The sequence below is a fragment of the Sinocyclocheilus anshuiensis genome, unplaced genomic scaffold (assembly GCF_001515605.1).
Source record: "Sinocyclocheilus anshuiensis isolate Anshui unplaced genomic scaffold, SAMN03320099.WGS_v1.1 scaffold93, whole genome shotgun sequence".
NCBI lineage: Eukaryota > Metazoa > Chordata > Actinopteri > Cypriniformes > Cyprinidae > Sinocyclocheilus > Sinocyclocheilus anshuiensis.
In genome coordinates this window covers 786791-813432 of record NW_015539852.1, presented here as the reverse complement: position 1 = coordinate 813432, position 26642 = coordinate 786791, and the positions used below count along the sequence as shown (strand labels likewise).

At 37.8% G+C, this 26642-nt stretch overlaps 1 protein-coding gene across 2 annotated transcripts in view; it reads right to left on the bottom strand.

The window, feature by feature from the left end:
- cdh13 (cadherin 13, H-cadherin (heart)) overlaps positions 1-25349 on the bottom strand; it is a 319293-nt gene extending 293944 nt beyond the window's left edge. For both annotated transcript variants that reach the window (XM_016480972.1, XM_016480973.1), the window contains exon 1: positions 25162-25349. In XM_016480972.1, coding sequence (XP_016336458.1) covers positions 25162-25206 — 45 coding nt within the window. In that variant the 5' untranslated portion in view covers positions 25207-25349. The remainder of the gene's footprint in view (positions 1-25161) is intronic.
- Positions 25350-26642: the final 1293 nt, after the last annotated feature.

The window sequence follows — 26642 nt, the reverse complement described above, 5'->3', positions numbered from 1 at the left end:
TGTGTATTTATTTTGCTTTTGCTTCTACATTTTGTTCTCCATCTTTTCTATTATTCCACTTATATAGCCCATACTATCTAACCATGTCCCTGTTCTATATGCGTGTCTTAAGCATTTTCCTAAAGACTTACACCAAAACATATTTCTAGCTTTACAAGCTCCTATAAAGGTGATTTAACAGCAGTAATCAATGTGTCACTCAGTATGCAGCCTGTGTGCCTGGGGTTGGGGGGGAAATAAAGACCACAGACGAAGAGCAGGGGGATTTTAATCACATTTTCCACAGTTCCAATCCCTCAACCCGCAGCACCCAAACTCCTGCCCATCGCTATCCCCACACCTTTGACAGACCATCCTCTCAATTTCACAGCCTGCTGCTGCTGCTCATTGATGGTGCACCTCACACCAGCAGCATGGCTGCACATACCTAGTTTCAGCTTTTCCGTGGCTGATCATGCCTGATTTACACATGGTGAACGCACTGGTGAATGTTCACCAGGCAGAAATGTGTATACATTCAAAAATGGGCTCTGGGAGTAAATGGTAAGGGAACATACATAGGGAACAGCTACTCTAAAATGTATTAAATTATTTACCCACTCAAAGTTGTTGTAAAGCTCCAAAATGACCACATTTATAAAATGGCACTATATTATTCTCAAACCATATGATGGCTTTCTGCAACAAAATAAGTCTTTATTTATAGAAAAGCATTCATACTTCTCCTTGGAGCAATCATTAAAATAAATTACGTTTGAAGAAGTCATTCAGTTATTTGGTTGATTATTTCAGTTATTTGGTTGATTCAGTTCTCAAAATGGGTCTGAATCAATCATTCACAAATCTGATTTTGTTTTTGAGTTTAACTAAGATTAACTGTGTGAATCAATGATTTGATCCCAATGGTTAACAGCAACTGGAATGGAACATTATCAGTGAATAATGACTTTCTATGGAATGTCTATCTTTTTTTTTTTTAAGTTAGTTTTTTAGTTAAACTAAAAAAATAAATCAGATTTGTGAATGATTAATTTAGACTCATTTTGTGAACTGAATCAACCATTTAATTGAAATAATTTAAATTAATGAATTACTCCTCCACATCAGAAGACTTGAAATGCAAAGTACAAATCTGGTCCACTTATGGTGGTTTAATAACATTTGACAGCCCCATTCTTCATTATATTAAAATGAGTGGTCTTCAAAAAAACTACCTTTTTGTGTTTTCCTGAAGAAATAAAGTCATGAGGACGAGTAAATGGCAGGATTAAAATTTTTGGTAAACTACTATTTTATAAACGGTAAGAAGACTTTTGCTGCTTATATGAACCACTAAGGTTGTTTTTGTACGAGTTTCACAGCACATACTGCTGATTTTCAAAGCTAATAGCATGAGTTCGGTGCGAATGCGAATGAGAATCAGGTTGTCAGAGCACCCAGGCCTGCCGGCGCTCTCCAAGTCATATCGTGATCTATGACCCCCCTTCTACTCTTTCATGCATTTAAATGCAGGGCTGATCTATGAAAACGGGCCTTCATTTAAACCTGTGGTTAAAGCTAAACTCCCTCTCAATCCGCAAAGTGTTCCGCCTGTGCATATGAGGGGAATGAAAGTGAAAAATCCATCACGCACCCACTGACACACATTATTCATCACCTCCGTTGTGCCCCATATCTCCCATTTCCATGACGTATAATAAGGAAGGTGTGATGAGCTATCGTTTCACGTGGAAAGCTAATCCATGCAAAAATAAATTTAGGTGGGTAATTGAGCTAAAGCAGAAGCATTACCAAAACAAAAAGTGCCAGAGCGCTTCCTGTGCGAAATTTCTAACCTTGGATTTAATGATGAAACTGTATTTTGCCTCACCTCTGTGTCCTGAAGTGCTGTAAATATTCATGGATGGGAGGTGAAAACTTTCCCACAGGCATTGGCGTTTCACTCACCCGAGAGAAAACATACAGCTGAGCCAGCTTGGAAATGTGAGCTGCTATGACTCTTTCCCAATGCTTCAGCTGACCAAACCTGCCCCGAGAAAGTTAACATGCTTCGACAGGATAAACAAACCTGACACTTGAGAAGGTTCAGCTTTTGGTTTGGGGTTAATGCCTTTATAACCGGCTCGCTGTGGTGCTCACCCAACCATAGTGGTAGCAGTTCTGCGGACTGTAACCTTCATTTATTGTCTTTGTTTCTCTAAAATAGTCCAGTGAGACAGTACTGGATGAAGCACCACCTCAGTTGTAAGAAGGGTTGTGCACAATTCAGAAGAAAAGAAAGGGATCGCCTTGGAATTTTAATTGAATTGGCCACATCCCACAAGAAGCTGAACTGGAATGACAGGAAGAGGAATTTACGGAATTGTTATTTTTTTTAAAAATCAACACAGGTAATGCATTTTAGGAAAGGAGCCTTGGTCCACAAAATGTAACTTATTAAAAAAGATGAAATATATAAACTAAATAGAAATCTTCCAACTATCCATTCATTCATCTAACCATCCTTCCATTTATCCAACTAGCATCCATCCACCCACAAATGTATTCATCCATCCATCCTATCGTATTTGTATATATAACGTATCTGTCTATCATCAATCCATTAATTTGTCTGTCTATTTGTCAAACGTTCAACCTTAAAGGTTTTTTAAACTTGACAAATTTTGTTATTTGATCATCTTTTAATTTGAATTCTACTTTTTTACATGTAATTTCGATTTGCGTTTCTGCATTCTGTTTGCTACATAAATCAAATTCAACTTAGAGTACAATCTATAATATATAAACTTTCAAACTTGTCAAGCCAACTGTAAAGCCAATCAATTCAGATCTATTTGTTACTACAAAAGCTAAATTTGTCAAATGCAGCTATAAGAATTTCTTTGAATTTCAACCCAATTTAATTACATTCGAACTCGAGTACAATCTTGCATCCTGTTGCTGCCTCAACTCAATTTCTAGACTTAAAATGGAATTTAAAGGACATTCTCAATTCTATTCTGAATGGCGCACAACCCTGGTTGTTGGGGATGTGAATTGACTGCTGCACTCTTCAGGACAGCACAGCCCTGCAGAGCATGAATGGAGAACACCGGAGGTCTGTGATGGAGAACAGACAGGGAAAGAGGACCTCCTCAGGCCCCCCAAACTGACAGCGACGGGCTCCCGCCCACACAAACACAGGCACGGAGCCATCTGCAGAAGCTGAACGGGGCACATACCGACTGCACCTTGCTGATAAACGGCGCAAACAAACCCGGCGTCTGCTGAGACCCACGTACCTCTCCAGGCAGTCAGATGACAGAGGTGCGCGCAAACGCCTGTGGTCCTCTCTTTATGTGCATGTCTCCATCTCCCTGCCAAGTTGTCTCTTCTGTGTAGACACCCACACAATGGAGGAAGGGGAGGTATCAAAAGAAAATGACATGCAGGCTGGCACCCGCTCTGTGAGGAAATGTCATTGCAGGCTAAACCCTTTCAAAGTCTTGAGGGCGGTATCATATGAACATGTAAATGTCAGTGGGACCACATCACCCGACTTTTGTCGGTACTAGTGTAAGCCTCATATTTGAATGTCATGCAAAAGATCATCAATGAAAACATGAAAAATGTCATTGCTGTGCATTCAGATGCAGTTGCATTTCATCTAAGCAACATAAAACAGATCTATGGAGTGTCACTTTGGATTAGCTGCACCGTCCTTGGCTCCTCCGTTCATGCTGTTAAGAGCTTAAACCGTTCATCAGTTTGCTGAGAGTGAAGCTCTCATTACCATGAGAAGTTATAAGGTTCCTGTCATCGGCCTGAAGGTAATGCTGAAAGACAGCACACACAAGCACTAGGAGTCCTGCAAAACAAACTCTCAGAGAACAGCTGACCTTGCAGTAACTAAGAGCAAAAGATGGTTGCAGGGTGTTTGTCGGGTGAGTTGCTGGGTCATCCTAATGGGCTTCGAGCCCCCAAGACTGATTTACATACTTCATTCTAGCTACTAATGGGAAATGCCTTTGTCTTTGTTCAAATCTGACATGCTTGGCCTCTTTCTGAGATAAACTTACCCCGGAGACGGGAAGCTCCTGCTTTCTTAAACAGGCTCAAATTGAATTAGGACATTCTTCTGGACTGTGGTGTGAAATTGAGCAGAGATGTACCCTGAGGTTTGGAAAGCAAGGTGTTGGATTTTAAGCACATTAAAGATGGGAGACTGTTGTATCAGGCACTACTTGCCCACTGAATTTTAAAAAACAGCATGATGAGGAAGAGAGAGATAAGGGACAGCTGACACTCACCGCGAGAGTGTGTGCTATGAGTGTGTGTAGGTTCTTCTTTACACACTGTGAATGTTCATTCAAAGCCTGACTCTCCAGGAAACAGGAACTTGTGATTTACGGCAAAAAAAAAAAAAAAAAACTTTTCTTGAAACAAGTAGTAAATGTGAAGAGAGTAACTGTTTTCACAACTGTGGGCTGTGCTAAGCAGATCGTGAACTGGGTTTGGAACTTGAGGCCAGTTGCAATGTTCTAGCATCTGTTTGTACTATATATCATAAGCCATATGGTTTATCTGCTCATAAAATTTAGGCTTTATTTTCTCATGTGGGGGTTACAAGAGTTAAAAAAAAAAACTAGTGCTGTCAAACGATTAATAATTGCATCCAAAATAAAAAGTTTTTGTTTACATTATATATGCATGTGTACTGTGTATATTTATTATGTATATATAAATACACGCATATATTTTTCAAATATGTACATGTTTATACATTTATATATTCATATTCTTATATTTTATATTATATATAAATATATTTAATATATACACAAACATATTTTTCTTAAACATATACATGCATGTGTTTGTATTTATATATATATATATATATATATATATATATACACATAATAAGTATACACAGTATACACACATATTATGTAAACAAAACTTTTTATTTTGGATGTTTTCTTTAACATATATATACATGTTTGTGTATTTATATATATATATATATATATATATATATATATACACATAATAAGTATACACAGTATACACACATATTATGTAAACAAAACTTTTTATTTTGGATGCGATTAATCGCGATTAATCGTTTGACAGCACTAAAAAAAAAACCGTAAAGCCTATTTACGCGTTAAATAAAAAATAAAAATAATAATAAAAATAAAAAGGTAATTGTGACTTTACATCTCCAGTTGTGACTTTATATGTGACATTATGACAGTTTCATGTCTCAAAATTTGTCTTTACATTTTTAAAAATGGCGCTTTATGCATTACTGTTCAAAGGTCTATGGTTAGCTCACCAAAGGTTGTGTTTATTTGATTACAAATTGTGAACTATTATTATAAATTAAAATAACTGTTTCTATTTTAATGCATTCAAAGCTGAATTTTTATCAGCCATCATTCCAGTCTTCAGTATCATATGACTCTTCAGAAATTACTATAATTGATGCTGATTTGGTGTTCAAAAAAGCATTATCAATATTTTAAATCGTTGTGCAATTTAATAGTTTTGTGGATACATTTTTTTTATATTTTTAAAGAAAAGTGCATTACTGTATATCTCCAATTTACAGTATGTTTCTCATTACTTCAACTTTATACAACCAAATAAATTTTAATGTCTTACAATGCAACTTATGTCAAGTTTAACTCCAACTTCGAGTCTCATAACTAAGACTATGTCAAAATGTGCCTTTACATCTAAGAATTATGGCTTTGTATATTAAAATGTGACTTTTTTTTATCTCACAATCTGACAATTTCTTATTTTAAACTATCTGACAAATACTTTATTTTTAGACTGAAATAGGCTTGAATAGGGTGACATAATTACTAGATTCTCCACATTTCGTCTATGCAGTCAATAGCACTTCGACTGCAGTCCTAAGAAAACTTTGGATGAGAGATGCTCTGTTTAATCAAACAGATTCTAGCATGTAAACTGGGTTTTTGCATGGATGGATCAATGTTATGTAGAATCGAATTGCCTCAGCCCACCTGTGGAAGATGTCAAGTCTCTGCAAATCTCTCTTCAACTCTCTTCTATCAATGATTCTGGCCACCGGTGGTGAGGTCCAGCTCTGAAATTTGTGTGTGCCTCTACTTTCGGTCAATTGGAAAACCCGTCACCCCTGTTATCTACTTTCAGCTGGAAATGGCAATAGATATGAAGTAAGCTTTGCTCAAGATGGGAAGAATAAATTACCTCCTGCATCCATATCAGCAACGCTTTCTCCAGCACTGAAGCCACCTTCATCTTCCCAACCAGCCGTGCATTGTTCAATCGCTCAAACAGAGCAGACAAACCTTTCCTCTCCCCTCCTTCCTCTCAACCTTCTTATTTCTTCCAACTTCAGCCTCTTACCCTCACTTCCTTTCTTGAGCTTGAGCTTTCGCTCAATCTGGCACCTTATGGCAATAACTCGGACCATCTATCACACCAACCCACACCACCGAATCTCTCTGTAATCCAGCAGTGGTTAATTCCATTAGTCTCAAGCCTACTATTCACCCCCATCAGTCCTGAAATCCATTTAAAAGGGTTGAGTAGTTCTTTGCAGTTCTTTTATCCACAGCTGGTGAGACTGGATGGCTGTGAGGTACAAGGCCAAGACAAAGATAAATATGCAGCCAAAAAGCAAAGGGAATAATTACGCTGAATACTTCTAAATCATAGTCAGGATGGGAGGCGCTGCTTTGCTGGGCAGAAGTCAATATAATGGAATCAGGCAAGATACAGATGATTCTCAGCTCTATTAGGAGTCCAACAGGGTACTAAAGAATGTGGAAAATATAGATACACTAAAGTATTGTACCGGCTTTTCGTCTCTTTATAAAATCAATACACTTACACCAACTGACTGATCAATTAAAACTAATAGATAGATTGTTGTGAATAAATGTACTAAAAATAACATTACTTCTAAAGCTTTGTAGACCAGGAGGTTTCAAAAATCTGGGTCGGCTGAATGTTTAAGTGAAACCTAAAAAAAGGCTGCATTTATTTGATCAAAACAGACTAAAAATAGAGTAAGAACATTAATATTGTGAAATATTACAAATTAAAAATAATTGCTTTTGATTGTAATATATTTTAAAATGTTATTTATTCCTAGTAAATAATATATATATATATAAATAAACTTTTGACTGGTATTATTCAAAATAATTTTAAAAACTATATTTAAAGTTATATAATAGATATATTCAAATATTATTTGTAATCATCTACATAGCTACAAATTTTGTTAACACTTATTCATGCATGGCACACATATTTAATCTTTATTTAATGTTTTGAATTATTTTTTGTATTAAATGAAATAAGCATATCTAGAATTCACTTTACAAACACATTTCAACACTGACCTAATTAATGCATTCTGGTATAGCTTAATTGGTGAGGGATACATGCAATGCTGCCTTAGAAATTGCATCAGGAGTGCTTAGGACGCCTTCAAATATTACGGAAAGCATAAAAGTATTAAAAAGATCACTAGTGATTTTTACCCTTAAGACATGCTTGCAGGTAAGTACTATTTTCTCCTGTGACTCTAATTAATTTTTTTTTATTTCTCACGGTTGAGTATATTGTTGTATAGCTCGCTTGGAGACACAAATATAAAGTGAAAAGAGCTTCAAAGTCTCTCTAATAAAGCACAGCTCTGAGTGGAAGCCTTTGCTCTCAGGCTATGCAAAGAGCTTCTTTTTGCCATAGTAACGACAGCTCTGTGCGTATTCTTATCCATAAGGATGACGTATGAACTGGACAGGTGGGCACCACGATACAATGATTACAGAGGTCAGCGAGAACGTGGGAGTGAGAGGACGGAGAGAATGGAGGATAACAAAAAATGCAGTGAAAATGAAGAGCGAGACGCAAGTGTTAAGGACATTCACGGGAGTGGGTGGTTTTGGCAGAACATGCCTTAATAAAAACGCCAGGGGAACTGACATTAAAGGGGGAATTGAGATAAATAATTGTTTTATTTTTATATATGCATTTTATATATAGCGCGTAACAGTTTGAGAGATGATGGACTCTAATTGGCAGGCAGTCCGAGAGTAAGTGTCAACCAACAAATGAAAACATACCCGTTATTCAAATTATGTTAAATATGAAGAGCTTATATAGACGTAAAATTGATACAAATAACAGAAACACCCTCTGCATGTCAGTGTTTCAGCAAGCTGCTTTGATATTTTCTAAGTAGTGTCAACTCTTCATTCTTTTTAAAGGAAAAAGACTATTGCACATTAAGGTCACATCATTTGATCCATTTTTATACTACACATAGGCCTAGTTCCTATACACTCAGATGTTGTCTTTTCAGTGTGGCATCACATCTGATAATTTATTTTGACCTCGTGAAAGAAGGATGCAAAAAGCTCAAGGGAAAATCTTCAATCATAATTTATATGCCAAAGACGTACGCATCACCTTGGTTACTGCTTGCAGTCTCATTTTCATAAGACACTCTGTTATCCATATAGATATATGTTTTTATTGCTCCATATGGGTTTTCTTCCACAGCTTACTGGAAAATCATGAGCTTATATCCCTGAAAAGTCACCTTCAGGAAGAGTCTTCAACAGCTGCGCTCTTCATTTGCTGTCCACTCCGCCATTTCGTCCGCTCACATTCTCTTCTTACAATCAAAGACTCGCCAGTCTACAGCTTTGCTACAATGTGACACACATTACAGTAAGTGTCCGTGAAGAGGCTAAGTGTTGTTGGTTTATATTCCACTCGCCGCCTAATACAGGACTCAAGGGACTGGAGCTCAAACTTGGCTGCACAGAGACGCTAAAAACCCAGACACACTCCAGACTCTCTTACAGTCTAATCAGCAATCCCCTTGGACCGTCCTTTCACACCGGCCTAACTCTGTAACACGCTCTCTTTCTGTTTTCCCCAACACGTACACACACAAGATTCACCCTACCTGACCTCTTCTCTGGGATAGAAGGGTAACCATCTCTCTGTGGAATTCCGTTGCTCTTTCCCAGCGGCCAGAAGTCTCATCAAACCTCAGAGACCCTGTCTATCTGTCTCTCTGCCCCTGCTGTCTTCCTGCTTACAAACACCAGGATTTCTCTTGGATGTGTTTGCACTGTCTTGTCTTTTTCCAGACAAAAGCATTTGAAGGTGTGCCACAGGGTGCTGAACTGGGTCCCTTTGGAATTTCTCTGACAGATCCCTCAAGCACCTTTTCCCAGTAAACAGACACTCCTGAGAGCTACAAGGAAAACCCCAAGTGAATACTACTGGATCTCTAACCTCCAAACATGAACTTGTTGACAACATTATGATATCTTAGCATAATTCATAGGCATTTGGTTGCAACATGCACAGAGGTCACCCAAAAATGTATTTCACTCATACTTACAAACACAAATATAAATGTATTAATAATTATTGTTATTATTATTATTATTATTATTATTATTATTAATTAATTAGTATTAGTATTATTATATGAACATTCCCAAATGTTAACAACCCATATCATTTTTATTGTATAGCAGTAATTCCCTTACGTTTCTTCTTTTAATATTAATCAGTCAGTGCAATTTCTATAAATATAAACATCAAAACTCATTTTAAACTGCGAGTTTTCTCCTCAATAACCCAACCAACACATATCTCTCTCAGCCCAGACTCCTGCATCTTTAAAGCACGAAGGCCCTTCTAACAGCACCGGAACTTGTAAAATACGGAGTCTTTATGCAGCTACTCAAACACGAGTGTGATTTGTTATTCCCTGTGGCGGGGCTGACTATTAGCCCTGTGCTCCTGTTGTTGCGATAAAAACCACAGCAGAAAACAATAACGAGAGCGGAACATCAAACAGCAGCGTCTTTTTTTCTTTAATCTCCCTTCTTAAAAACATTTGAAAAAGTCGCCAGAGTGAAAGGTGCTGTCTCAATCAGTGCATTTACATTCCATTCCTCTGCAGCAAAATACACCATTGGATTAGCAGCTAATCCATTTCAGTTATGCTAACTTGATGACTCCACTTACATGATTTTATCCAACGCATCGAATTTGCATTCTACTAAAAAATGCATTAGGTATAGCCACTCTGTCACCTGTGAGACTGGTAAAAGCACAAGAAATAAAGCCCATTATATTAATTGTATGGTTGTCCCTCTCATAGTCAATCATTCTTACTTTCTTATAATTCAAAGTAACAGATTCAGTCATATAAGTGCAAATTGAGGCTGATAATCTTAAACTATGGCTAGCATTGATTTGAAAGATTTTATATGACATTCCATTTATTTAAAAAAATAAAAAATAAATGAGGAAAAAATAAATTTGCAGGGTTGTGTTTCAGGCCTTGTTTGCCAGTTTTGATGGATGAATTCTGACTTTTCCCCAATCCTGATACTAAGTCAGAGTTAAAAGATGGATTTAGCAGTCCAACACTGCTAACACTCCTCTGAAAATAAATACATCCTTCAAACTTTATCTTTGTCTTGTTGGTCAAACATAAAACCAAAAAAATCAACAGCAAGCCTGAGGAAAAAAGCATTATTGACAAAATGTAGCTCTCTCTTTGAAAACAAATGCAATGGGCTCTGAAATCCAACACAGCATCATTTCCTCACAGCTTATGTGGTCGAAATGCTTTGAGTGTCTAATCAACATTATAAGTGATGAGTCAAATATGGATAGAAAGCATGGCTAAAGTTAAATAAAAATAATCAATGTGGAAGCTACCATAATGATGAGAGGACTGTAGATCTAATTTGGGCTTTGGACGCCTTCCCAGAAACACCTGTGCTATGTGACTATAGCAAATCTGTGCTGGAATTATCCTATCTCTGTGCTAACACACAATGAAGTAGATAGCGAGGTAAATTACTTGGAGGAAGAAATGTAAACTGGAGTAAGGTGGCAAAAATGGAAATCAGACAAAATCCAAGGCCATCCAAGATGTAGAGTAGTTCGACCCTTCACTGGTACAGATTTGGAGAAATTTGGATTATGAACTAATATCAGCTGTTTAGACTCTCATTCTGACGGCACCCATTCACTGCAGAGGATCCATTGGTGAGCAAGTGATGTAATGCTAAATTTCTCCAAATCATTTCCAATGAAGCAACAAACTCATCTACATCTTGGACGGCCTGAGGGAGAGTACATTTTCAGCAAATTTTTGGCTGGACTATTCCTTTGAAGCTGCTTTTTTTTTTTTTCTTCTTTTTTTTTTGCCACTATAGCCATTTTTCTTTTATTTAAACACTTTTTATGTGACAAGGTTCCAGTCAGAAGTCAAAATGTCCCCAATTGCTGCATTTTTGTGCTCAGGTAGAGTTGCACATGGATTTATTTCAATGCTGTCACTTGTATGTTTGCCTCTGGGCAGCATGTATAAATGACCTTTCTCCAACTTCAAAAATGAAAGGAAAAATGAAGGAGTGGTCAGGTTATTTCTTTTCCCCTCTAGCTCTTACTTCAACTTCCAAACAGTTAGAGAAAGTTCAGAATACCCACTTAATAACCATCCCATCGTCTGTGATATAAATATTCATTGGCTCCACCAGATTGTCTTCCACCCTGCATAGGTAAGATGGTAGGTAAATCTGTGGCTGAGAGATGTGCCTGTCAGGAACCATTGCAGAGCCACAATTCACCTTCCCCCAATCAAGCCTTTCGCATATCACCTGCAGGCGGTCGTATAGGAGAAATATTCCCCCTGTATAACCTGTCTTTTTTTTTTCTTGCTTCTCTTTTTTCTCTATGCCTTTAGTTCTCTGTCAGTATATTTTCCACTTACGAAAGTCCACAGTAATACCAAGGTGTTTTTGAGCATGTACTATGGCAACACTATGGTATTCTTTGGAGTACCAGGCATTTTATGGTACAGTAAATATATTTAATTTAATTTATTAAAATTATTAAATGCAAAGAAATATGTAATACAATAGTTAATAAGATCTGTCATTTCTACACAGTACATTTTGAAATGATTATCTATGTTTTTACCTACATCTTTGTTCTAAATCTCTTTTTCTGAACCAGCGCTAAATGTTGAGGATCAACTCTTGACAGGAAAAAATGCAGGTATGAATGCAAAAACGCAAAAATTAGTCTCTTTTTCGGAGCCAGGATGCTGTGGCTCAGTTTCTTGGGATGGCAAAGTGGAATCCAGAGGCATTTAATGAAAACACACAGGAACGTGGCCTCTCAGCTTCACGTAAACACGGCTGAGTAAACAGGTCATTAAGAAAATAAAGCAACTTTCTTCATTCTGTCAGGCGCAGGAGCGAGGGATTAATGGCCATGGAGTAGGCGCAGTCGCAGACACTGTTCACACAAGCCTAAAAATAACAGCCACAGACATCTAGAGAATCTCTCACCCTGGACATGTTTAATGGCCATTGTTTCTGCTGCATTAAGCCACATGGGCTAAAGTGGCTCCAAAATGTCTCCTCGGCAATTAGGAGACTATGGATGTCACGGGCAACAACTTGATCTAGCCCCAGTCCAAAGCAACTGGGCAAAATGCTTTTCTAAATACACATTTATCACACAAGCCAATTAAAAAAGGATGCCAGATTTGGCAACATTCAACATAGTGATCAGTGTTGTTATTTTTACCAAAAACAAATTTATTCATTTATTAATAAATACTACAATAGTATATAAATAATACTAACATAACATTGACGGTGATACCTCAAGGTAAATGTGTAATATGTGACACTGAAATACCAAAATTTACAGAGCAGAAACAACTAAATGAGTCACACCAGATAGCCCCGCCTTTTCTGACATTTCATTAGACCAAAGAACAGGTCCTCATGTATATTAAACAAGTCAAATTCTGGCTCAACCAATGGCGTGAGTTTAGGGTGTGCCAAACTATTTGACTTAATGGAAGACAGGGTTGACAACTGGAAGTGCGGTTGGCGATTTTGGGAAACCTGGTAGGAGACAATCATTTATTGGTGCAACTAGTGGTACAAAAATTACACACTTCACCTTTAACAATACATCTCCCTTCTCAATTTTTAAAAGTCATCTCCTGTCTAATGTCCCAAAAAATACTTAGTAATAACAGCCATGGCATACAATATGTCTCTCATTATTACTGCTTTCTAATTACACTTACAAGTGCTTCTGCAGTTGCTCAGCTTAATCCAAATTCATTAAGAGACACCAAAAATACAGCCAGCAGATGAAAGTGCCGCGAACACATTCCCACATTCACCCACACGAAGACTCTGCCTGTAAAACTCAACAGGAAGCTAAGGGTCACAAACAACAGGGCATACGATGGTGGCTGGAAATGACACTGGCACAATCTCAATTCTTAAAAAAGCATACTACCGACAGCTGTGTCATAACTCGGTCACTTCAGGACACAATTACCACGTGCCCATCAGCCCTGCAGCCAACAAACAATGGAAGACAGGGTTGACAACTGGAAGTGCGGTTGGCGATTTTGGGAAACCTGGTAGGAGACAATCATTTATTGGTGCAACTAGTGGTACAAAAATTACACACTTCACCTTTAACAATACATCTCCCTTCTCAATTTTTAAAAGTCATCTCCTGTCTAATGTCCCAAAAAATACTTAGTAATAACAGCCATGGCATACAATATGTCTCTCATTATTACTGCTTTCTAATTACACTTACAAGTGCTTCTGCAGTTGCTCAGCTTAATCCAAATTCATTAAGAGACACCAAAAATACAGCCAGCGGATGAAAGTGCCGCGAACACATTCCCACATTCACCCACACGAAGACTCTGCCTGTAAAACTCAACAGGGAGCTAAGGGTCACAAACAACAGGGCATACGATGGTGGCTGGAAATGCCACTGGCACAATCTCAATTCTTAAAAAAGCATACTACGACAGCTGTGTCATAACTCGGTCACTTCAGGACACAATTACCACGTGCCCATCAGTTAATTGTGGGTCTATCACCAAACACATTTGGCCATTTGATGCAAAGTCCCACCCATTTAAAATGTCACCCAATCAAAAGTCAGGACAAAACAATGATTGAGAGACTTATGACCTACTTTTTTTTCCATAGCACAATATAGCTCATATTGCTTTCATAATGTTATACTACACACAATGTACTCTACTGTACGGATTTTAGAAGGATAAAACAGTCTCAAATGGATCAGAAAGGTTTTTTTTTTTTATATGAAATCATTTACCATTTTCCAGGGTCTAAGAAATTATAATCTATTGAAGATATAATCAATATATGGTCCATTAAAAAAAAAAAAAAAACAATGGTACAGGTAACTAGACTCCTGAAACATGGCTTCAATGGATCTCTATAGGCACTGGATTGAAAAAATTCTAGTATGCACATTTACATTAAAGCAAATTGCCATTAAAGATCTCAGCTTCCTTTTAATAGGAACATTTGTTTTCCGCATTAGATATGTGTGAAGTTCAGGCAATATTAATTTGCACTTCTGTAGCGATGTCTGATTCATCAAGCGAACACAAAGGATTCTTTGTTCTTGTCACTTGTTTACCCATCAGTAAAAACAGTGAGATGTTTCTAAAGTATGCATAGTCCTTACTTTAATACTTTATTAAAAGTACATCCATTCTACTTTATTTCAAGGTCTAATGAGGCCTTCACAACACTGTCAGCCTTCCAAAAATTCTGATTATAAAGCCTTCGCAGAAACTAATCTGTGCCTCTAGGGACTTTGTGTGACTGCGTTGAAGACATAAAGAGACAGATGCACAGAGAAAGAAGAAGTATGTGGAAGAAAGACACAGCACCATGCTGCATGTGCATGTGGGTGACAGGTTAAGAGGATGTGAGCCAATTCGCCTGACACCCAACTACAGAAATGCACATTTAAAAGTGTCCGAATGTTCCCTTTCAACCATCCACAACAACAGCAGCCTTTCCCAAAAATAGCCTCGCAAAGCCGCTTAAACACAGAGATTTTTGATACGCTAATCGACAAACGCTCCCTGCCACATTAGCATCATGCCAGTTTTCATCGTGGAGCAGAAAAGGTTGCTCGGGATAGAGGATTTGTCTTCTTTTCTTAGAAATGCTTCAAAGGAGGTTGGGTCTTTATGAGAGAGGAGCTTAGAGCTCAGAATATAGTGTAGGGTGTTTCATTCTCTCCAATTATGTCCCTGAAACATTTCTTCTCCTTTTCGCTAATGTATGTGTAGATCTGCATACATCGATAAACTAAGCATGCTTCTGTGTTCAAAGATTTTAGGCTTTTTATTTTTTTTTTACAAAACAAATTTTATAGTTATGACTTCGTATACATGTGACTGAACAGTAAGCAAAATGTAAGATGAAGTTTTAAGAACAAATGTGAGACTAAATACACTTGACTTGCTGTGCTGAACAAATAAAGCTAAAGAGGTGACTAATTTCGCTCGGGTATGTTTTTGTACAACTCACGCACACTATTCTGTTCCAAAGTGAAGACAAAAAAACCTCTAGAATGAAGCATTGATTGCATTTACAGCGAGGCAGTTGAACCTTAGCCCTCAGAAGAAGAGCCAAGCCTTGAAAAAAAGGAAAAAAAAGCTCATTCTTCTTACTCAACAGCTCCATCAAGTACAATAAATCCAAAAGTCTATCCTACAGTAACTCTGCGCTGCACTGAACACCTGCTGATCTTCTTCTAAACAAATACACTGCTTAATCAACATTCTTACAGAACTCTGGCAAACAAACTCACTCAGAGGCACTTATGCTCACCTGTTGTTGTTATTTTGGCACTATATCGCCATCTATATGGTGGGAGTGAGTACTGCGGGTGTTGAGAGTGGGGGTTGGGTGAGGAGATTGCAAGGCAGAGATTGATTTGCCCTCTCTCAGATGTGGCACTTAGCTGAGGCGATCTGCTGTGAATCACGGCAAATGAAAGAAAACAGAGTGAGCCACGCTTTGGAAATAAGCGCGGCAAAGAGGGGATGGAGAGAGAGAGCTGTGGAACCTGATGTCCCTTCACGTCTCTGCCGGTTACCTAAGTCCTGTCTGAGACACGGCTCTAGAGAAGGGAGAAAGGTGTTAGTCACAGCCCAGCTGAGGTTCAGGCTCTCCTTTAAGCATGTGTGAGTCATACAGGGAAGAGATCAATGCAAAAGAAGAAAATAAAGGATTACAGTCAAGGTAGGGTTTAGTTGGCTGATTTGATCTTCCGCAGTCAATGCAAAAACAGCAACGAGCCAAGATGAAGCAGATCAAAGCATTCGATATCACTGTCCAATTAGATTATGTGAGGAGGAAAGCAATCTATAATTTTAGATGGGGATGACTTTTATTAAACAGATTTTTAAGGGGTTATGGGGAGGTGTAAAACGGCATATTTTCAAAATTGACTAGTCAGGGGGACTTCGCTTAAATGACTAGTCGATTAATCGTTCTTAAAGAAGATCTGAATATTTAGGCTGGTTTCGGGTTCACCTGACCCCAATTGGGAGTTTATGTAAGACACGTTGAGCTAAGTGGAGCGCAAATCGAATGGAACAGAAACCAGTGGCCTGTAGTTGTTATTTTAAAAGTTAGACTATTTTTAGCTTGACAAGCGGTTTCAGAAAAAAAAGGCGGGTTGTAAAAAACAGAACAAAATGCAACAAACCGACCAGAGTGGCAATGCTTTGAGGTGGATAAATTTGAAGAGATGGTTTTTGAGAGGGTTTTATGCTTCAAAAAGTCTAACCGCTAAAGCAAAACATGCTGCTAGCATGCTAATAAAAACAATACTGGTAAAAAAAATATGAAAGCTAAATCCAAACTAATTGACCTCACTAATTTCAACGTTAGGTGTCTCCACGAAGAAAACATCTAAAATCTACTTGATAAAATTAAGAATAATTTTAAACCATTAATCAATCCTTCTAATCGATTTGCGAACTGGGATAAAGTATACAATAACGTTCAAAATTTGTGGCCGGTAAGATTTAGAGCTAAATTTTCAGCATCATTACTCCTGTCTTCAGTGTCACATGATCCTTCAGAAATCATTCTAGACATAAATATAGAGAAGTAGCTCCGGCTACAGTGTTCTTCCGCAAGACGCACGCAGTTCTGTTTATTAACCGCTACAGCGCCAAAAGTTACGGACTGCAGCTTTAATGAAAAAGTTATTAAATCAAATATTTTAGAGCAGAGCATTGGCTATCTATTTACTACGGAAATATCAAAGACTGTCATTACTTTTTCTGGTCTGAAAAACATTTTTCACCTAATATTTTCAATTTTGGACCATGAGATCCACATTTATCTGCATAAATAAGAATATTTTTAAGCATTCGCAGGTTAAATTTTGTCTTAACACAGGGATGAAACGGAGCTTGAAGTATGAAAGACGGAAAGATCAGAACAGCGGTGGTCAGGACTGCAGGGCACATCCTGTCTGCTTATCACAAATCAGATCCCAGCCTTCCATTTATCTCTGCTCCTGTCATCAATCATACCCAACAACATGCATCTTTCTAAAAGCAACACGCATGCACACACACACACACACACATACACACACACTGGAGAACACTTTTCTGTTACGCTGCCATTATTCCTACCATTACTATTCTCTGGGTCCCCTTTAATATACAAGGAATTGTGCTGCATAAGCATCTACAGATAAACACGTATCATGTTTACTGTGACATCCGGCTGTTCTCGCTGTGAAATGTGTACATGTGCATGTCTCCGATACAAATTCCCATATTGCCTCCGGCTCCACAGGTCACTGTGCACAACAAACCCACAGAGTCAGACAAACGCCACACAGATACCATTCAATTAATTACTGCTTCCAACAAGTGTTTACAGCATGAGTCACTGCAATTATATTTGGATTGGTGAATGCAGGCTAGGCCATCTGAGTTTTCTGTTACGCTGCCATTATTCCTACCATTACTATTCTCTGGGTCCCCTTTAATATACAAGGAATTGTGCTGCATAAGCATCTACAGATAAACACGTATCATGTTTACCGTGACATTCGGCTGTTCTCACTGTGAAATCTGTGTACGTGTGCATGTCTCTGATACAAATCCCCATATTGCCTTCGGCTCCACAGGTCACTGTGCACAACAAACACACAGAGTCGGGACAAACGCCACACAGATACCATTCAATTAATTACTGCTTCCAACTAGTGAGTTGGAAATCCAGTGTCACAGATAAAGCCGTCCGTGTTTACAGCATGAGTCACTGCAATTATATTTGGATTGGTGAATGCAGGCTAGGCCATCTGAGCGGTTTTAGATATTCTGAAAGAAAAGATTCCAGCAGTAATTTACTATGAATCAATATGCAAATACAGAAATATTATATGAAATTTCCACTTCTCTCAGAGGGACGAGGCGGTCCAGGGACATTTCGCAGGCCTGGCATGCCACACGGTGTGTTTGAGAAGTGGATTAGAAGATCCAGGCTTTTGAGGCTCTCCTCGCAATTATCTGCCTGAGGGAGGGATGATCTATGCAAACAGAGAGGAGATAGACAGGGACAGAGAGAAAGAAGGGCGCTAGGGATGGAAAGAGAGTTGTGAAACGATAGGACTGACAATGTGAGATCTCTTTCTGCTAAATCAACGCTTGGGGACTCTAATGCAACTCTTGCACTCAAAAACGAAGCAAACTTGAACACAAGCAAGCTTTCATTCTCCCCCACATTCATTCTGCTGAGTGAATAATTCATAAAATAATTCAAATGATGCACGTATGAAATTACAAGTCTCCACTGTAGCATGAAATATGGTACCGCAAGATGACATTTGGCCAAGAGACACACAGGAACCAATGACATTTGATGGACATCTGATATCAAACCTGACATATGACATGTAACTGCCATATTTGATTGCAGAGATGCAAAAACATTATGAAATGCAACAAAAATGGCAAGAAAGGTGGTGAAGTTGAAGAATTTTACAGTGCAAACAGTCAAAATATCACTTGGTAACATTTTTACAAATAATAAACCAGTTCATAAATCATTTAAAATGATTAAGTAGCCATTTGGAAAGGAGAAAGAGGAAAAGAGAATGCAAAAAGAGGAAAAAGAGAGTCCATTTACAGTATCTAAACCACTGAATTAGTTCAGAATGATTGTGTGTACAGTATTTATCTGTGTGTATGTGAGCAAGTATTTTTGAGAATCTTCAAAACTTTTACAGTCGTAGTAGTTAGTGAATCTAACTTTCTACTGTTTAAGGCCCAGAAAGCTAAACAAATCTTTCTGCTCTGATATCTCTTTACATTGTCCAAGCATCTTGACTTCAGCAACTCCACAACTTACCAGCTACATATAAGAACAAACACACAAATTTGTGCCTTAACAATAAATCTCCAACTCTGCTTCCACTTTGGGAGCCAAGTGAATTAATTGCCAGAGGTCAGCGGGCCTTAACCTCTAAGACTCTAGACAAGCACAAAACCTCCAGTAGACTAGTTCTGTAATCACAGATTCTTCACCAACAGCTATAACGCACAAGAAAGCACACATATCAGCCATGAAGGAGTTGCACAAATAAGGCAAAATCAAACCTAACCTATGCAGCAAAAGCAGCGACCTTGGTAGAGGATGGGTAGCGAGTACAAAAGAGGGTCGACACAGGGAGCGAACCATTCAGATCCACTGCAGAGCTAATGACTGGGTGCTCTCATTATCTCCATCATTACCAGACCTCATTTACCATATTGTGCTCAACAGCTAGTGCCCGAATTAATCAAGATTTCTCACTCTGGTAAGACAAGCTTCCTCCTAATGGCGCACTTCAAAGATAAAAGCACGAGTCACAGTACAGTCCATCTGCAAGGTTAAATACAAACCAGACCTCCCAATTTCTGTCTGTGCTTTAATGCAAAGTTACCTAAAGGCTTTGCGAAGACCAGACAGTCAAGTAAGTATCAGCAGTTCGTCCCTGCTGGTGGATGCAACTGCACCAATTCTGCAAGCATATTCATATTTTTTCTTTTTCTTTTTTTTGTAAATATCCATTTTTCATACATTATATTATAATGTTGTGACACCTAAATTCAATTTTAACATTTCAGAAGATTGATTTAATTTCTTACATTTAATTTTTTAATTTATTTAGACAAGACTATAGAATTTTAATATCGGCTATTTATTGGTTATTGGCCATAACTTAAAAATAATTACCAGCTTATCGGTATTGGCCAGAATTTTAATATTGTTGCATCCCAGACAGTGTTATTTTACTATTATTTAAATACTATTATGGTATTTATTAATATTTCTAATTAGTTTTTATTTATATATTTTCATTTTACATTTATTTAATTTGTGTGCTTTTGTCATTGTTTTTTTTGTTTGTTTTTTTTTTATCTGTTTACCTTTATTTAATTTCAGTTTTAGCTTTTGTATTATTTAAATACTATTACATTATTAGCTCTTACATTTTCAGTTTTTATTTTAATTTATTTAATCTGTGCTTTTGTCATTTATTACGTTTTCATCTTTTTTTATTACTTTTTTCATTTTTCTATTTTTCATAACTATTACATTATTAGCTCTTACATTTTCAGTTTTTATTTTAATTTATTTAATCTGTGCTTTTGTCATTTATTATGTTTTCATCTTTTTTATTACTTTTTTCATTTTTCTATTTTTCATCATTTATACTCCATTTTATTTCATCCGTATTTCAATTCATGAAAAGGATTTTAATAGTTTAGTTAATAACACTGTTGCATCACTGATTTAGGTGAAACTAATTTTTAATGTTACTGCTTATCAAATCTATAAAACTAAAATCTAAAAAAAAAACTAAATATTTAGTTTTCGATGGGGAAAAAAGCATCCAGCAAGAAGTCCCGTAACACCAATTCAACCATTCCAACCTAATTTATAGACCTCCTTGTTGAGGAAACCATGCATGTAACCGATGGAAATGTAGCATAATGCATTTAAAGTAATGCTAATGTAAAGTGAATGATCTCAACAGAGTACGTTAAACAGAAAACAGTTAAATATTTAAGGTGCTTTGCATTTCGACATTAAAGCGCAAATTCCTACCTCACCATTCACTAAGAAGGGATGCTATATATACACATTCACTCTGTAGCTAGTGATGAGCACCCTAGACAGAGTGTGGACACAGCTGAAGCCAGCCCTTCTGCATGACTGCCTTTAGGCTTTGCAACTAAAGAGATAGTGTGATTGTGTGTGTGTGCTTGTGCGTTATGCCCTGGCTGAAGCGATGCGCACCTGTTACCCTTGAAATAAATAGAAATGACACCAGCCTAAAGCAGCGCCTCTGTGTGTGTGTGTGTGTGTGTGTGTGTGTGTGTGTGTGTGTGTGTGTGTGTGCGCTTGTGCGTTATGCCCTGGCTGAAGCGATGTGCACCTGTTACCCTTGCAATAAATAGAAATGACACCACCCTAAAGCAGCGCCTCTTTCTCTCATTAAGACTGATGAATCACAGGAGTAACACATAAGTGGCAGCGAAGTCATCAAACGCACACTGTCCATGTTGCGCCACAAGGTCATCAAAGGGGAAAGTGATGCAAATAGCAATTCAAAAGCATTAAGTGTGGCCTACTCAAGATTTAAAGTCAATATGTGCATCCTGAAGTGAACAACATCCTCTCCAAACTTTAAATGGCTGCACTGACTTATCTATTACCTGAGATATTGGACTGCATGTTCCATTCCAAAGAACCCTCGCCACTTAGGGATCTTACAGCAAGCGAGGGAAATAATTTTTCCTTCCATTTCTTGCTCTCTTTTTCTATTTTCTAACGCCACGCTGGGGGAAACTGGGTAAACAGATAAGTAAATAAAATAAAACACAAAAGCAATGGGGGAGAGAGAGCAAAAGATAAATGTCTGCACCTCACGGGTATGCCACGCTTATTCTGAATCATAGCAGCGACTCGCGACTGCTTAACGTTTCATTTTGGAAACAGGGATTTATAGAGGGGAATTCATAGGCTCCGATACGCAAGGGAAACTTGGCGCCCTACCTGCGCGACTATAAATAAGATCCTTCTCACTTGATCACACACGGCGCCAGAGAGGAAAAAAGGGATTTCGCACTGCTGGCCAGGTGGATGGTGAGGGTAAGACGACCATCTAGAGAGCATCGTATGAGGATATTATCTATTTAAAGTGGTTTATTGCATAGGGGAGCCAGACAACATCTTGCTTACAATTAATTGTTAAAAAGAACGTGCTGTAATCTGTCCAGAGTCCCTGCAGATTCAGAGCATTGTGATGATTCACATCTATAAAAGTATAAATCCAGTGAAGTGCCTGAGAAGAGCTAAAATATGTGACTAATGCCTAATAAGTATTAATAACAAGTGCACAATGATAGGTCTCTCAAAGTTCTCAAGGATAGAGTGTCTTTTTTTTAAACTGCGCACAAAGCCTGGAGCTTTCCCGTGTGATAAACAACAGAGAAGATGTATTTAAATTAAATTATGAATAATACATGTAGCACATGCTGAGGGCATGCAAAGTTATAAATCACCTTACATACTACTAACTAATCCCTAATAACATTTACCTAACCGAAAACGTCCATCAAATGCATATTATCTTCAAAGGGCCATTTGGGAACCACAACTTAATGTGTTTGATCATTATAAATCATATTCTCTGAAAATAATGGCATTTGATGTGTGAGAGGAACCACCACCACCACGACACCTGTTGTTCATTATCCTGTACAAGGAAATAACTGTTGAGCAGTGGCTTACAAATGAGCCATCGACATTTTTAATGCAGGAGGATGCCATAATGTCTCTTTCACCCCCAACTGACTACCACTCACAATGTAATGCACATGCAAAGAACATGACAATATTAACTGTCCATTAGTATTAACAGCCTCAGGTGAACGAAAGTAACAGTGGCTCTAAGCTTTAAAGGAACGAGTTTGTAAAAGGCTGATAGTTAGCTGCTTTCTAGTTGGTGCAAGAAGATCACTGGAGGCTGGTTAACCATCTACAATGTCCATATAGCAAGCTCGACCACTTCAAGCTTGTACATAGCTGTAGTTTGTTGCTAGTCCAAGATAGTCAACCAACTTGATCCAGCTAATGACCATCTTAAACACGGTAAAAACCAGCTATAATGTTTCAAAACACATCTGCTACCTTAAACTGAATCGATTTACTTCTTTACGCGTGAATGTGGCTCCATTATTTGATCTCAGCTGTTTGAAGTGAACACGCTGTTGTCCTAATGATTAATCTTGAACATTTTAGAGAGTTTGAGTTTGTTTACCAGTTTCATTTCATCTCTTTGAAATGATAAACGATTAAAGAGAGACACAGTCAATCACTTAGGCTATTGTATTTGGTTATACCCATTTATTGTCTCGTTTATTTAGTTTCAAGTGAATAAAGCGACTCTTGTTTGATTACTATTCGTTCATCTTGTTTATTGTTTACGCTCTCTGAAGTGAACGGAGATTGAATTTATCGTTAATCTTTTGTTCGTTAATGGCTAATTTAGTTTCAGCGATCTCAAATTGCTGGATAGGCGCTGTTTTGGTCTTGAATCGTTTATTTGTTCGCTCATTTACGGATTCTTTGCTGTCTTTAGTGAATGGAGAAGGGCTCCGTGAGTCAGCCCGTCGTGTGAATGTCTCCTGATGAAGGGAGCCAAAGGAGCGCTCAACTTCAGAGCTGAGCGGAATATAGATGCGATCTGAGACTGAGTTTGCTCGTGATTTGCACCCACCTGAACCCAGTGCGTTAGACTGAATCACACGAACGGACTGGAGTAATCATCTAATGTTGTACGTTCAACGCATTATAGACATCGTTACTGTGATAAAATAAATAAATAAATAAATAAATAGAAATAAAGAATAACATGTTACATTACACTACTGATTACTATTCTGCTTGTCGTGGCATTCAGCTTTAAGTAGGCTTATCTCAGAGCAACTCTTTCTGCTTTAACGAGTTGTAAAAACGTGCAATGCGCTCACAAATTAATTTCACAGTGTGAGAATAATGTTCAAAAAAAGATGCTGGTCGGACCAGCGCTGTTCATAATTCCAGAGTCGCGAGAGTAAAGCCCCTCTGCCTCGAGCTGCCAACTTCCCAAATAGAACTGCAGCCTCGTGAGCAGAGCATTGGAGTCCACCACCAATAGATTTATAGAGGGGGGTGTTTCTTCTTTTGACGCTCGCATGAACCTGACATGCTCGCATTGATGCTCACGTAATAGTCTCAGCATCTTTGCATTGCATTCCATAATCCTCATCGGACTGCAAACTTTCTGTTTGTTAAGAAAAATGGAGAATTAAGAGTTTAATAGGGTGGTATATTGCACATTTACCTTCTTAATGGAAACATTATTATAGAATAATCAGACATGCATAGTTCCAGAAGGCTTGCTGTGCTTTTAAGGTGCAATGTTTCATTTTTTCATAAGAGAAAGGCAGCAAGCTTAGGCACGGTTTATGATTGGTCATAAATCAAAACTTTATAGAGTGTTCTCTAGATCAATGACTCTCAGCTGGTAGGTTGTGACATTAAAATGGGTCACAGGTTTGTTCAGATTGGGTTGTGGACGGGAGGAAGAAAAAAAACCTATAGGCAAATCATAAAATACAACTAAGCATATAACCATACATAGTTGGGATATCTTAAAAGGGGATTTTAAAATGTGATAAGGAAACAATCTCCAAAGGTTTGAGTCAATCAAATCAGTTTCAGAACCTATAGACAATTTTGAAAAGGGCAGTTTTCTGAGGAACTTACAAAACTGAATTTTTGTGGTGAATCCTTGGCTGACAAGTGCATGAAACACCTATTTCAGTTTGGAATTCTAAACCTGTCCTAATAGAACAATCTGTATGTATCCATCTAACGCATCAAAGATTCATGATCATGATTTTAATTGATAAAATAAATAAATAAATAAATAAATAGAAATAAAGAATAACATGTTACATTACACTACTGATTACTATTCTGCTTGTCGTGGCATTCAGCTTTAAGTAGGCTTATCTCAGAGCAACTCTTTCTGCTTTAACGAGTTGTAAAAACGTGCAATGCGCTCACAAATTAATTTCACAATTTTCCAGACACTAAATGAACGCAAAATAAATCTAAGAACCAGCTCGAGCGATATTACTGAACATAACGGAATGAAACCTCTCGCGCCTACCTGGCAAACGAGGAATGCGATGAAAATGCGGGCTCCGAACTCCATGGTCTCAGATCAGTGGGAATAATGTTCAAAACAAGATGCTGGTCAGACCAGCGCTGTTCATAATTCCAGAGTCGCGAGAGTAAAGCCCCTCTGCCTCGAGCTGCCAACTTCCCAAATAGAACTGCAGCCTCGTGAGCAGAGCATTGGAGTCCACCACCAATAGATTTATAGAGGGGGGTGTTTCTTCTTTTGACGCTCGCATGAACCTGACATGCTCGCATTGATGCTCACGTAATAGTCTCAGCATCTTTGCATTGCATTCCATAATCCTCATCGGACTGCAAACTTTCTGTTTGTTAAGAAAAATGGAGAATTAAGAGTTTAATAGGGTGGTATATTGCACATTTACCTTCTTAATGGAAACATTATTATAGAATAATCAGACATGCATAGTTCCAGAAGGCTTGCTGTGCTTTTAAGGTGCAATGTTTAATTTTTTCATAAGAGAAAAGCAGCAAGCTTAGGCACGGTTTATGATTGGTCATAAATCAAAACTTTATAGAGTGTTCTCTAGATCAATGACTCTCAGCTGGTAGGTTGTGACATTAAAATGGGTCACAGGTTTGTTCAGATTGGGTTGTGGACGGGAGGAAGAAAAAAAACCTATAGGCAAATCATAAAATACAACTAAGCATATAACCATACATAGTTGGGATATCTTAAAAGGGGATTTTAAAATGTGATAAGGAAACAATCTCCAAAGGTTTGAGTCAATCAAATCAGTTTCAGAACCTATAGACAATTTTGAAAAGGGCAGTTTTCTGAGGAACTTACAAAACAGTGAATTTTTGTGGTGAGTCCTTGGCTGACAAGTGCATGAAACACCTATTTCAGTTTGGAATTCTAAACCTGTCCTGATATAACAATCTGTATGTATCCATCTAAAGCATCAAAGATTCATGATCATGATTTTAATAAAGAGAACCTCAAATTCTGAGGATGTTAGGTTAGTCTGACAATTCACACACATTCTGTAGTTCAAATAATAGCAAAACATCTTATACTGTATGTCAGCTATTTGGAGAGGGTAGTAGAGGCTGGACAAGCAAGGTCATTTTGTTTATAATACCAAATGCACTAACTCCCAGAAAAGCATCTACATTAAAGTTCAGGTTTGTTAGAACCATTAAGGTTAAACTAGTATCTGTGTGTGAAGAAAAAACAGTCCTGATAGAACAATTTGTATACTCTCCTAAACATCAAACATTCACGATATAGAAAAGAAAACCTCATAAGAAAGTTGAATAATGATTTTGAAGTCTAATTCAAAATACCTATGGTTCGCAGTTCAAATAATAGCAAAACATCATATATGTTGACTATTTGGAGTTGACTAGATGCTGGACAAACAAGGTCATTTTCTTTTTAACACGTTCACTAAACTTTCAGGACAGCAAATAGAGTGAAGTTATGTTTGTTAGGAGGGTTAAACTGGC